Source organism: Saccopteryx bilineata, chromosome X, assembly GCF_036850765.1.
Source record: "Saccopteryx bilineata isolate mSacBil1 chromosome X, mSacBil1_pri_phased_curated, whole genome shotgun sequence".
Classification (NCBI taxonomy): Eukaryota; Metazoa; Chordata; class Mammalia; order Chiroptera; family Emballonuridae; genus Saccopteryx; species Saccopteryx bilineata.
The window spans coordinates 74,076,025-74,089,586 of record NC_089502.1 but is presented as its reverse complement, the minus strand read 5'-3'; the positions used below and the strand labels follow the sequence as shown (position 1 = coordinate 74,089,586).

The window sequence follows — 13,562 nt, the reverse complement described above, 5'->3', positions numbered from 1 at the left end:
ACCAGGGGGCGATGCTCTGCCCATCCGGGCCATCGCTCTGTTGTGACCAGAGCCACTCTAGCGCCTGAGGCAGAGGCCACAGAGCCACACCCAGCACCTGGGCCAACTTTGCTCCAATGGAGCCCTGGCTGCAGGAAGGAAAGAGAGAGACAGAAAGGAAGGAGAGGGGGAGGGTTGGAGAAGCAGATGGGCGCTTCTCCTGTGTGCTCTGGCTGGGAATTGAACCCGGGACTCCTGTACGCCAGGAGTGCTCTACCACTGAGCCAACCAGCCAGGGCCTCCCTTGGCGTTTTGAACTTGGGACCTCACTGTCCCAGGCCAACACTTTATCCGCTGTACCACTGGCCAGTCAGGCTGAACAATATTGTCTTTCAATCCCTTACAATGGATTTTTTTAAATTTGTCTTTTTTTTTTGAGAGGGAGAGAGACAGGAAGGGAGAGAGATGAGAAACATCAGCTCATAGTTGTGTCACTTTAGTTGTTCATTGATTGCTTTTCATGTGCTTTGACAGGGGTGTGGGGTAGTAGTGCTGAAGCTGAGCTAGTGTCCCATTGCTCAAGCCAGTGACCTTGAGCTCCAGCCAGCGACCCTGGGCTTCAAGCCATCAACCTTAAGGCTCAAGCCAGGGATCATGGGATCATTTTGTTTATATCTTTTTAAATGTCTTTTATCAATGTTTGTAGTTTTCAGTGTACATTGTCTTTTGCATCTTTGGTCAAAATTATTCTGCAGTATTTTATTCTTTTAATGTTATTATGAATGCAATTATTTTCATCATGTATTTTTCAAATTATTCATTATGAGTTTATAGAAATCTGACTTTTTTTTGTTGATTTGGCATACTGTTACTTTGCTCAGTTTATTAGCTCTAATAATATTTTCTGTGAATATTTAGGATTTTTTACATATTAACTCATGTCATCTGAGAACACAGGTCACTTTACTTCTTTTCTAATTTGAATATCTTTTTTTTTCTTTTTCTTGACTCATTGCTTTGGTTGGAACTTACAATGCTATGTTAGGAGAAGTGGCAAAGTGAGCATTTTTGTTTTACTCTTGACTTTAGGGGGAAAATTTAGGTTTTTATCATTGTGTATGATTTTAACTGTTTTTTTATTTATTCATTTTAGAGAGGGGGGAGAGAGAGAGAGAGAGAGAGAGAGAGAGAGAGAGAGAAGGGGGAGGAGCAGGAAGGATCAACTTCCATATGTGCCTTGACCAGGCAAGCCAGGGTTTTGAACCAGCAACCTCAGTGTTTCCAGGTTGATGCTTTATCCACTGCACCACCACAGGTCAGGCTTAACTGAGTTTTTTATATATGGCCTTTGCCTGATCAAGCGGTGGCGCAGTGGATAGAGCGTCAGACTGGGATGCAGAAGACCCAGGTTCAAGACCCCGAGGTCGCCTACTTGAGCGTGGGCTCATATGGTTTGAGCAAAAATTCACCAGCTTGGACCCAAGGTCACTGGCTCAAGGAAGGGGTTACTTGGTCTGCTGAAGGCCCATGGTCAAGGCACATATGAGAAAGCAATCAATGAACAACTAAGATATTGGAATGTGCAACAAAAAACTAATGATTGATGTTTCTCATCTCTCTGTTCCTGTCTGTGCCTGTCTATGCCTCACTCTGACTCTCTCTCTGTCTCTGTTAAAATAAAAAATAAAAGAAATATATATATGGCCTTTATCACATTCAAAAAGGTTATATTCCAAGTTTATTGAGTGTTTTCTTAATTATGAAAAGGTGTTAAATTTTATAAAAATTTTTTGTAGCAATTGAAATTATGAGATCCCCCTTAATTCTATTAATATAATATATTATATTGATCAGTTTTTTCTATATTGAAATATCTTTGCATTCAGGGGACAAATTGCACTTAGTGATGGCATTTAGTCTTTTAATATGTTGCTGGATTTGATTTGCTATTATTTTGTTGGGAATTTTTGCACTGATATCCATTAATTTTATTTGTCTAGTGTTTTCCTTTCTTGTAATGTTTTTGTCTGGCTTTGGTATCTGAGTAATGCTGGCTTCATAGAATTAGTTAGGAAGTGTTCCCCTCCCTTCAATAGTTTTGAAGAGTTTGAGAAGGATTGGTGTTGATTCTTTCAATATTCGGTAAAATTAATTAGTGAAACCATCTCATCTAGTTTTCTGTTGGGAAGTTTTTGATCACTGATTCAGTCTCCTTACTAGTGTTCTAGTTAGATTTTCTATTTCTTTATGGTTCAGTTTAGATAGTGTATTTCTAGGAATTTTTCCCTTTTCACCTAAGTGTTTCAGGCTGGTGAGCAATTGTTCATAGTATTCTCTTATAATCCTTTTATTTCTATAAAATTGCTACCTTTATTTTTGACTTTAGTTGTTTGAATCTCCATTTTTTCTCATTCAGTCAGCTAAAGATTTGTTAATTTTGTTATTCTTTTTGAAGGATCGACTTTTGATGTTATTAATTTTCTGTATTATTTTTCTATTCTTTATTTCCTTTATTCAACTGTGTTTGGGTTTTGGTTTCTTTTTCTGGTTCCTTAATGTGTCATGTTAGATTATTGGTTTAACATATTTCTTTTTTATTGTATGCATTTGTAGTTATAAATTTCCCTCTTCGCACTGCTTTCACTGTATGCCACCTATTCTGTGTCCTTGGTTTCATTTGTGTGAAGTTATTTTCTAATTTGCTTTGTGATTCTGATTTGACTCATTGGTTGCTTGAGGGTGTGCTTTTTAATTTGCACCCATTAGTGAGCTTTTCAGTATTCTTTCTATTCTTAATTTCTAGTTTCATTCCATCTTGATCAAAGAAGATATTTTATATGACTTCAGCATTTTAAAACTTATTAAAATGTGTTTTGTGGTCTATTCTGGAAGATATTCAGTGTATACTTCAAAAAATATGTATTCTGTTGTGGTGTGGAGTCTTCTTTATATATCATTTATAGTCAATTGGTTTATAGTGTTTTTAAATACTCTTTTTTTTTTTAACTGATCTTATGTCTGGTTCTATCTATTACTAAAAATATTGTGGATCTATCTATATATTTCTCCCTTTAATTCTGTCAGTTTTTGTTCATATATTTTAGGGCTTTGATATTTGCTGCATATATGTTCATAACTTTAAATCTTCTTGGTAAATTGACCCTTTTATTAACATATAATGTCCTTCTTTGACTTTATTTTATAATTCTTATTTCTTAATTAACATTCTTATTTTATTCAGATATTTTTTCCTGATTCCATTCATTTCTTTTTCCATCATTTCCCCTTAGCTTTTTAAATACATATTTAAACCAATTGTTATAAAGTCTTTTGTTTACTAAGTTTAATGTCTGCTAGTTTCTATCAATTATTTTGTTCTTTCAATGAGCCTTGTTTTCCTGTTTCTTTGTATGCCTTGTGTTTTTAATTTTTGTTGAAAATTGGGCATTTGACTATTATACTGTGGCAACTCAGGAAATCAGATTAGAGTACCCCATGTCCAAAGAGTTTGCTGTTTTTTAATTAAAATAATCTTTTTTTAAAATTTTTTAAATTTTTTTTTCTGTATTTTTTCTGAAGTTGGAAAGGGGGAGGCAGTCAGACAGACTCCCGCATGCACCCGACCGGGATCCACCTGGCATACTCACCAGGGGGTGATGCTCTGCCCATCTGGGTCCTTGCTCTGTTGCAACCAGGGCCATTCCAGCACCTGAGGCAGAGGCCATGGAGGCGTCCTCAGTGCCTGGGCCAACTTTGCTCCAATGGAGCCTTGGCTGCGGGAGGGGAAGAGAGACAGAGAGGAAGGAGAGGGGGAGGGGTGGAGAAGCAGATGGGCGCTTCTCCTGTGTGCCCTGGCCGGGAATCGAACCTGGGACTCCTGCACGCCAGGCCGACACTCTACCACTGAGCCAACCGGCCAGGGCTAAAATAATCTTTTTGAAGGCTGTTATAATCCATTTGTTTCGAGACATTTATAAACTATTTTTGCAGTGATGATCCCTTGTCCTATGTGATCATTGAAGAGCATTCCATTAGCTATTTTCAGCTCACGTTTTCACAGAGCAGGAGATCAAAGAAACAAACAAAGAAAAAGCATATAAGAATTAAAAAGACAGACCAGCCTCCTTTCTGAGTTTTTTTATATTGACTTGTCTGGGTTACACTCCCCCATGTAGTTAGCTTGCTCTGAGCCCAGGGAGTGGCCTGAGGTAGAAGGTTCTTCTCAGGTCTTTTCTGAGTGTTGATTTTGCCTGGGAATATGCCTGGCTTTTTAAATTCTCCCATATAATTGTCTGTTCTTGAACGGCATAATTTCCCAAAGATTCTCACCTTAACTTCTCCTATGGGTCTTAGATGGTGTCTTGTGTGTATTCACTGCTTATCTCTTGGTCTTGTAATCTGTGGCTGTTATGGGCTGAATTGTGTCCCTCCAAATTAATATGTTAAACTCTTAACCCCCCAGTACTTCATGTTTTAACTCTATTTGGAGATAGGGCCTTATAAGTGGTGATAAAGGTAAATGAAGTCAAATGGGTGTGCCCAAGTCCAACATGACCTGTTCTCTATAAGCAGAGTAGATATGGACACAGACACACCGAAGGAAGACCATGTGAGGACACAGGATGAAAATTGCCACCTGTAAGCTAAGGAGAGAGGCCTTAGAACAAAACCAATCCTGCTGACCCCTTTATATCAGACGTCTAGTGTCCAGAATTGTGAAAAAATACATTTTTTGTTGTATAATCTACCCAGCTTGTGTCACGTTGTTATGGTAGCCCTTAGCAAGCTAACAGAATGGGTTCGTTGTCATCTTGTATCTTTTATGACCAGCACTTACTGCACACCCTGCCTGCTGTCTGTGTGAGGCCTCCTTGAACCTGACAGGTTAGAATAGAGGTTCACAATGATTTGCATATAAAATCTACCCTGCTTCCTATGGTTTGAGGTGGGGAATTGGGAAACAAGCTACCACTTCCTTAAAAACAAGACCACTACTCCACAGGGACAGCAAGGGCTAGTGAAAACACCAAAAATCATTCTCTGCCATTTTTCTTGATTGGGACTTTGGTTGGTTGAAGTAAGTAAGCCCTTCACTGGTTTTCAGAGCTCTTACAATGTTGGTTCCAATATTTTCTGTTTTTCTTTCTCTATTTTTCATGTGGATGTATTTCCAAGACATGTTACAAACCTAAATAAAGTTATACATAAAGGTACATTCTATGTGATTCCAGAGGAAAGTGTAGTGATAAAAAGAAATTTGGTATTTACATACATTAGTTAATGAACTCATTAATCCTTTCTATTCTACCTCATTCCAGAGAGTTTCAATTGCCTAAAAAGCATTATCACTCTATTCTAGAATGAGTCAGGAAAAGGTGTAGGAAAACATCATAGAAGACACATGAATAAATTAGAAGGTGAGGCAGATAAAACACTCAGAGATTGTATAAAAAATTGTGAACTAGTGAGGTGATAAACAAGGATAAGGAACTATTGGTGGGGATAGAGTGATTTGTTTGCATGGTTTGGGGTGATACGGTGATTTCAAGGATGATAAGAAAATAAATGCCCTACATGTGACAAGTCCTTCTACATTATCTGCTGTTTGTTTGGAGTTCAGAAGTGACCCAACTCATTTATTTAAAACATTTTAGTCTTCCTGGCACTTCCATGTGTATAGAAGCCAAATAAATAATATATTTTCATGAAGAGCAGTTAATTTATGGTTGTGCATATCTGAGTGTGATTTGTCTGCATTGTCTCATTTTTGGGTTTTGTTTATAAGGTAAGGATAGTAATACCTCTCTTTGGATAGTTGGGAAGAATAAATGAAAGTGTTTGTAGAATGACCTTGTAAGGCCAGTGGCCAGGGCCACTATTACAGCAGCCCGGCCCATGCAGGTTCACATTGGATTCGGACAGTCGGTAAAGAAACAACAGAGCCACAAACTGGTGGGCCATAGTCTTTAATCCTAGCTTGCACCCGGTGGGCAAGTAAAAACACAGACTGGGCTCCAAAACCCACTCACATTCAGTGCTCACAAAGCCATTGATTTATCTGAGTTTCCTAGAATCAAAGGTTTCTAGCTCACCAGCCTTATTCTCCTCAGTTCCCCATCTCCTTCCTTATCCCAGATACAAACTCTACACAAACTGGCATCTCACTCAGCACTCCGCCATCTTGGCTGCTTTTCCTGGCCTCCTCCACGTGGCCTCCTTCCGCTGCTGGCTCTACTCTCTCTGCTCTCTCATGCTAATCTCAGGAACCAAGAGCACAAGCTCTCGTTCTGCCCCCATTTTATAGTGTAGATTCAAAAGCTTTAATCCAATATACAAAATAGGGAAGTCTCTAATACAGTCACTTCTCTGAGGCATGATGGGATTGTACCACCCCACATCAAAAAGGGTAGGAAAGGCTTAATCCCAAAACTAAGCCCCAGGCTACAACGATCCTGCCTGCCCCCAACACACATTAATATCACCTGGGCAATGACCTCCACGTGGGCAGCTGCGCCATCTTTAACAAACTGAGCATAATACATTTTTTCTGCCCAACAGACCTTCATAAACTTTTTCAGCCTCTGTGGAAATACATAAGGTAGTGTTTTCAAGGCCAGAGTCTAGGGAAAAGAAGAAATTGTTCTAATATAATAGTATATATCAACTGCATTTTAAAAATTGAAAAATACTTAAAAAAAAGTGGTGCAAATAATGAAAAGGAATGAATGTAACTATCTTTACTCTGTGCCTTGATGGACAAAATACTAGAAGTGTTAAAAATCATATTATTTGTGATTTATGAACTGTTAAGATAATTCTAGAAGAGAAATGAATAATAACTGTACCTTGTTTGGCCCAGGTAACATTTAAAAAATCCTGGTGTGTGTGAAAGGACAGTATACGAATATTCTTATTCAGTTTTCCTGAGTGAGGCAGATCATGCTGGGCCCGCCCTTTCTGCTGCTGGCCAAGTAGGCCAGGGAAAAGCCATTGTTTCCAGGCCTGGAGCCAGGTTTGTGTTCTCTTCGCTGAAGAGATGTGGAGAGCAGGGCATACATGCTCCCTTCACATTTATGTGGCCCAGATTTGAAGTGGAAAATGTGATTCTAAATTGTGGAAATTTGAGAAGGCATGGTGACCTGGTCTGTAGTCCCTAATCTCTATGAAACCTTTATCATCATCTTCATCTTCCTCCTCCCCCTCCCCCTCCTTCCCCTCCCCCTCCCCCTCTTCCTCCTGCTCCTCCTCTTTCTTCCCTTCCCCCCCTCCTTCTCCTCAATGATGTGTTCAAAGGGTCAGGGATCTAAATACTGAAAATAAGTATTTATGGAAAGGCGACATAGACAAGATGGTAATGAAATTCTTCATAGGTTAATCTGGTCAAATGCCTGAACACATTTTCTTGTGTTGAACCATACACAATAGCTTAACTGTGATAGCTTTTTATTAGAAGGAATAGATGCTGTTTGTATTGTCTCACTTTCTGTCAGCCTGAGAGCACAGTGTCTCAGTAAGCCTAGGTATCTGATGGATATGAATGTGCAGCATGATGAAACCACGGTGTGAAAGAAGAAATAGGAACAGGACATCATCAGTGACCAGCAAGCTTGAGCTTTCCTAGAAGATGCTCTAATGAGTTACTTTAGTTGGGGAGAGCAGTGCTCCTCAAACTTTAAAGACCATGCCAAACCCCAGGGATTGTAGAAAGGTGCAGATTGTGACTCAGCAGGTCGGGTGTGACTGGGCAGTGTGTGTGCCTATCAACTTCCTGGCAATGCTGCTGCTATCCTGACTACTACTCTTGGAGCAGCAACTGGGGAGAGTTTGGCTGGACATCTTGGTGAAGGTTGTAGCTTAAAATTTTAAATAAAGATAATTTGTCAAAAAGGTAGCTAATTGTGATTTTATTTTACACCATCATTATTAAACTTTTTTTTAATAATAAAATTCCAAATCATTGACCAAAAATAAAAATGTATATCTGGCTGTGCCACCCTCAGGTTTTACATTCACTGCCTCTTAGATTAGGTCCCATGGTGGATACCCTGTGAGCAAGTTAAATTTATTCCCCTGGCAGATTGTTCCCCAACCTAGGCTGTCATCTGGTTAATGTGTAAAAACTCCAGATGCTGCCGACGTTGTCATGGAAAGGACCCTTGAGAGGCAGGCCGACCACTTGTCTTTTAGTCCCAGCTCTTCCAGCTAGCTCAGGGATGTATAGTTAATTTTTTCATTGTAAAATGACTGCCAGTATTTGTTTGGTGAGAGTAAGAAAGCATCTAGTCCACTTCCCATAATGAGAATTCAATAAATGCTTAAGGAGACTTTCTTAGGAGTACAAATAAGTAGATTTAGGTCTTATAGGCTTTGGGTCGAACGGGTCAGAGAGAATGGGCATTGAAGATAATACATGTCCCATAACTTAAAAGGACTTCATGAAGCTGCTCCCTTCCCTTTTAGTATGTGTTTTTGGTTGCTCAAATCTTCTACTGACAGTGTTTTTGTTTGTTTGTTTGTTTATTTTTTTATTATTTTAAAAAATTTTATTATTATTTTTTATTGATTTTGATGTATTGTGTTTACATAGATTCTAGTGTCGCCCCGAATGCACCCCCCCTCCCCTGTATTCCCCTCAACATCTCCCTTGACCCCTTCCTCCTAGCACCCTCCCCACTTCCCTTCAGGTTTATCCCATCCTATCATCCCCTTTCCCTCTGTCCTCTTTTCCTCTGGTCCCTTTGATCCCTCTTCTGTCTCAATTCCATTCCTCAGTTCTCATTATTCCTTGGATTCCTCAAATGAGTGAGGTCATATGATATTTTTCTTTCTCTGCCTGGCTTATTTCACTCAACATAATAGTTTCCAGGTCCTTCCATGTTGTCACAAAAGGTAAGATTTCCTTTTTTTTCATGGCCCCATAGTATTCCATTGTACAATATATATATACAACTGCTTTTTTTTTTTTTTTTTTGTCTTTTTCTGAGGTTGGAAACGGGGAGGCAGTCAGACAGACTCCTGCATGCGCCTGACCGGGATCCACCCGGCATGCCCACCAGGGGGCAATGCTCTGCCTATCTGGGGCATTGTTCTGTAGCAACCAGAGACATTCTAGTGCATGAGGCAGAGGCCATGGAGCCATCCTCAGCGCCTGGGCCATCTTTGCTCCAATGGAGCCTTGGCTGAGGGAGGGGAAGAGAGAGACAGAGAGGAAGGAGAGGGGGAGGGGTGGAGAAGCAGATGGGCGCTTCTCCTGTGTGCCCTGGCCGGGAATCGAACCTGGGACTCTTGCACGCCAGGTCGATGCTCTACCACTGAACCAACCGGCCAGGGCCTACAACTACTTTTTAATCCACTCATTCACTGACAGACACTTGGGCTGTTTCCTGATGTTCGCTCTTGTGAACAATGCTGCCATAAACATGGGGGTGCAATTTTCCTTTTGAAACAGTGCGATGGTATTCTTAGGATATATTCCAAAAAGTGGGATATCTGGGTCAAAAAGCAGTTCGATTTTTAATTTTTTGAAGAATCTCCATACTGTTTTCTACAGTGGCTGCACAAGTCTGCATTCCCATCAGCAGTGCAGGAGGGTCCCCTTTTCTCCACATCCTCACCAGCACTTATTCTGTGTTGTTTTGTTGATGAGCGCCATTCTGACTGGTGTGAGGTGATATCTCATTGTGGTTTTAATTTGCATTTCTCTAATGATTAGTGATGTTGAGCATTTTTTCATATGCCTATTGGCCATCTGTATGTCCTTTTTGGAGAAGTGTCTATTCATTTTTTTGCCCATTTATGGATTGGACTGTTTATCTTCCTGGTGTTGAGTTTTACAAGTTCTTTATAAATTTTGTGAATGGTGTAAGTTGATGGTCTAGTTTCATTTTTTTGCAGGTAGCTGTCTAATTTTCCCAACACCATTTGTTGAAGAGGCTGTCTTTACTCCATTGTATGCTCTTACCTCCTTTGTCAAATATCAGTTGTCCATAAAGGTGTGGGTTTATTTCTGGTTTCTCTGTTCTGTCCCATTGATCTATATGCCTGTTTTAATGCCAGTATCAGGCTGTTTTGAGTACAATGGCCTTGTAGTATAACTTGATATCAGGAAATGTGATGCCTCCCACTTTATTCTTCCTTTTCAAGATTGCTGAGGCTATTCGTGTTCTTTGGCTCCATATAAATTTTTGGAATATGTGATCTATATCTTTGTTTCTTTTTTTTTTTTTTAAGAGGAAGAGGCAGAGAGACCGATGAGAAGTATTAGTTTGTAGTTGCATCACCTTAGTTCTTTGATTGCTTCTCATACGTGCCTTGACTGGGGCGAGGAGGGTCTCCAGTCGAGCCAGTGACCCCTTGCACAAGCCAGCAAACTCTGGGCTTAATCCAGTAACATCTGGGTTCAAGCCAGCGACCATGGGTTTATGTCTGTGACTCCATGCTCAACCCAGTGACTGCGCGCTCAGGCTGGATGAGCCCGCGCTCAAGCTGACAACTTCAGGGTTTTAAACCTGGGACCTCAGTGTCCCAGGTCAATACTCTTTCCACTGCGCTACCACTGGTCAGGCCCAGAGTGATCTTTTGTTTAACATCATTCAGTGTGAGTTGCTACCAGCTGGAGGCATTTCCCTGTGCTTTTCTCCTCTCTGCCCTAACGGAGATGAAGGTATCAAAGGATAACAGTGTTGACTATTTCTCCTGTTTAATTTTCTTTGCAGATTACTCCTCTGCTGTTCAGAAATTCTCCCAGACACTACAGTCCTTTCAGTTTGATTTTATTGGAGACACTCTGACCGATGATGAGATTAACATTGGTAAGTCCTCAAGCTACATGAGGCCATGTGCCTCTCAAGACAGGTCTGAGACCATGAATCACCCTTGGTCTGTAGATGCAGAGAAGCAGGGCACCTTTATCCCCTGTGGTCAGGAGCCAGACTCCTGGGAGGCTGCCTAAGAAGGATAAAGAAACATTTCCTCCCAGTCTTATGTTTTTCTCACCACGCACAATCAAGAAATATCCCTTAAACCTCCATTGAGGCCTTTTACTCAGTCAGTATATAGGGAACTTTTCTTTCAAGAATTTGGTATGTGAAAAAAAAATTGTAGTGGATAAATTAAAGATTGTTTTTTGGTTTATTTTCTCAAACGGTTCGTAGTAATATTCTTCTAAGGAACACATATGTAAATGCTGCGTTAGCCTTGTTCTCTGTAAAATGTGATTAACATCTATATCTCAGGGATGTTACAAAGAAGAGATTGAACAGTGGAAGAAAAAGAACTTTGTGTTGGTTTTTATGAAGTTAAGGTAGTGTCAAGAAACTGTGGCTTTAGGCCCAATCTTGTCCTCTACCATTTTTTGTAACTATAGGCACTTCCTGAGTTACAAACAAGATAGGTTTGTAGGTTTGTTCTTAGGTTGAATGTGTATGTAAGTTGGAACAAGTACATTTACCTATTAAATGCAATTTAGGCAGGTGATTGTCTTAATATAGTATTTACTTTTACCTTTCCGTGCATATAAATACTTAAACATTTCAAATACAACCTTAAACAAGCTTGGATGATGGATTTGTTGGAGAGGATGGTACTGGTTTTAGAGAAAGTCAGGGATTTCTTAGTTACAACATGTAAAGTCAAGCAACAAAAGGAAAGGTAGATAAATTGGATTTCAACAAAATTTTAACTATTTGTTCTTCAAATGACAATGAAAAGATAGGCCATAGTATGTGAGAAAATTTTGCACATCATCTCTCTGATAAAGGAATAGATAATACTCTTACAACTCAACAATAAGCAGAAATAACCCAATTACAAAATGGGTAAAATAATTGAATGGACATTTATCCAAAGAAGATAAGAAACAAATGGATCTTTCCTGGAAAAATATCAGAATACCAAAAAATTTTCTGACTTTTTTTTTTTCTTTAGTGAGAAGAGGGGAGGCAAAGACAGACTCCTGCATGCACCCCAACTGGGATCCTCCCAGCTTTCCCACTAGAGGGCGATGCTTTGCCCATCTGGGGCCCTTGCTCCATTGTAACTGGAGCCTTTTTTTAGCGCTTGAAGCAAGGGCTATGGAGCCATCCTCCGTGCCCGGGCCAACTCGCTACAGTGGAGCACTGACTGTAGGAGGCGAGGAGAAGGGAGAGAAAGAGAGAAGAGAGAGAGGAAGGGAGGAGAAGCTGATGGACGCTTCTCCTATGTGTCCTTACTGGGAATCGAACCCGGACTTCCACACACTGGGCCGATGCTCTACCACTAACCCAACTGACCAGGGCTAACTTTTTTTTTTAAACAATAAAGTATTTGAGGATAGCAGGTCAGTGAACATTTTCATTTTTTTCCTTTTTTTTTCAGAGACAGAGAGAGAGAGTCAGAGATAGGGATAGATAGGAACAGACAGACGGGAATGGTGAGAGATGAGAAGCATCAATCATTAGTTTTTCATTTTTCATTGAGACACCTTAGTTGTTCATTGATTGCTTTCTCATATGTGCCTTGACCACGGGCCTCCATCAGACTGAGTAACCCCTTGCTTGAGCCAGTGACCTTGGGTCCAAGCTGGTGAGCTTTTGCTCAAACCAGATGAACCCGCACTCAAGCTGGCAACCTCGGGGTCTCGAACCTGGGTCTTCCGCATACCAGTTCAATGCTCTATCCATTGCGCCACTGCCTGGTCAGGCCATTTTTTCCTATTTAATGTTTCTAATTAGGGTAGTTTTCTTCCTGTGCTGAGGTTGAGGTTTTAATATGTGGTATTTGCAAATTCCCTGGATTTGTGCATCAACTTGACCCATAGAAGAAAAAATAACATTTTTTGGTGTCCTATATTGACCGTGTACTGAATTTCCTTAGTACTAGGAATGTTGGATTAGTCTGTTAAGAAATTGGAGTCCAGGGAGAAGTGACTTGCCCAGTCACCTCACCAGTAAGTGGTAGTACTGGCACCAGCAGAGTTTAATGTTTATTATCTACTGAGTGTTGGCACTCTACATTCACCTTCTCATTTAGTTCCTAGAACAGCACCCTCACACATATCATCATGCCTATTTGACATGTTAGGCAAATGCATCTGAAAGAGGTCAAGCCAAAGGTTGCACATCGAGAGGATGGAAGACTGAGGCTACAAATCCAAATTTCCCTCTCTCTAAAAGTCATGCTCCTTCTGTTTCTCTATCTTGTGTCCTAAACTAGAGCCTTCTGCATTTTACTACCTCATCTAATGTTCTTTCTAACATACCTCATGCCTTTTTATCTACAGTTTCACAAACGCTTTCTAGGAACCTGAGGAGAAACAAAACTACAGTGCAGGGAGATGGATTTGAGCTTAATATTAGACACATACACCAAAGAAACAGAATTGCATGCCCAGAAATAAACCCTTACATACACCCAACTGTATGTATTTGACAAGGGAGCCAAGAATACTAAATGGAGAAATGACAATCTCTTCAATAAATGGTGCTGGGAATATTGCATATTCTCATATAAAAGAATGAAACTAGAACCTGATTAAACAGCACTCACAAAAATTAGCTTGAAATAGATCAAAGGTTTAAATGTAAGACCCAAAACCATTAAAGAAA

General features: G+C 40.1%; 1 protein-coding gene across 1 annotated transcript in view; it reads left to right on the top strand.

Moving 5' to 3' along the window:
- OPHN1 (oligophrenin 1) overlaps window positions 1–13,562 on the top strand; it is a 332,026-nt gene that overhangs the window by 99,683 nt on the left and 218,781 nt on the right. Inside the window, exon 3 of the mRNA XM_066248964.1 lies at window positions 10,695–10,790. Coding sequence (XP_066105061.1) covers window positions 10,695–10,790 — 96 coding nt within the window. The remainder of the gene's footprint in view (window positions 1–10,694; window positions 10,791–13,562) is intronic.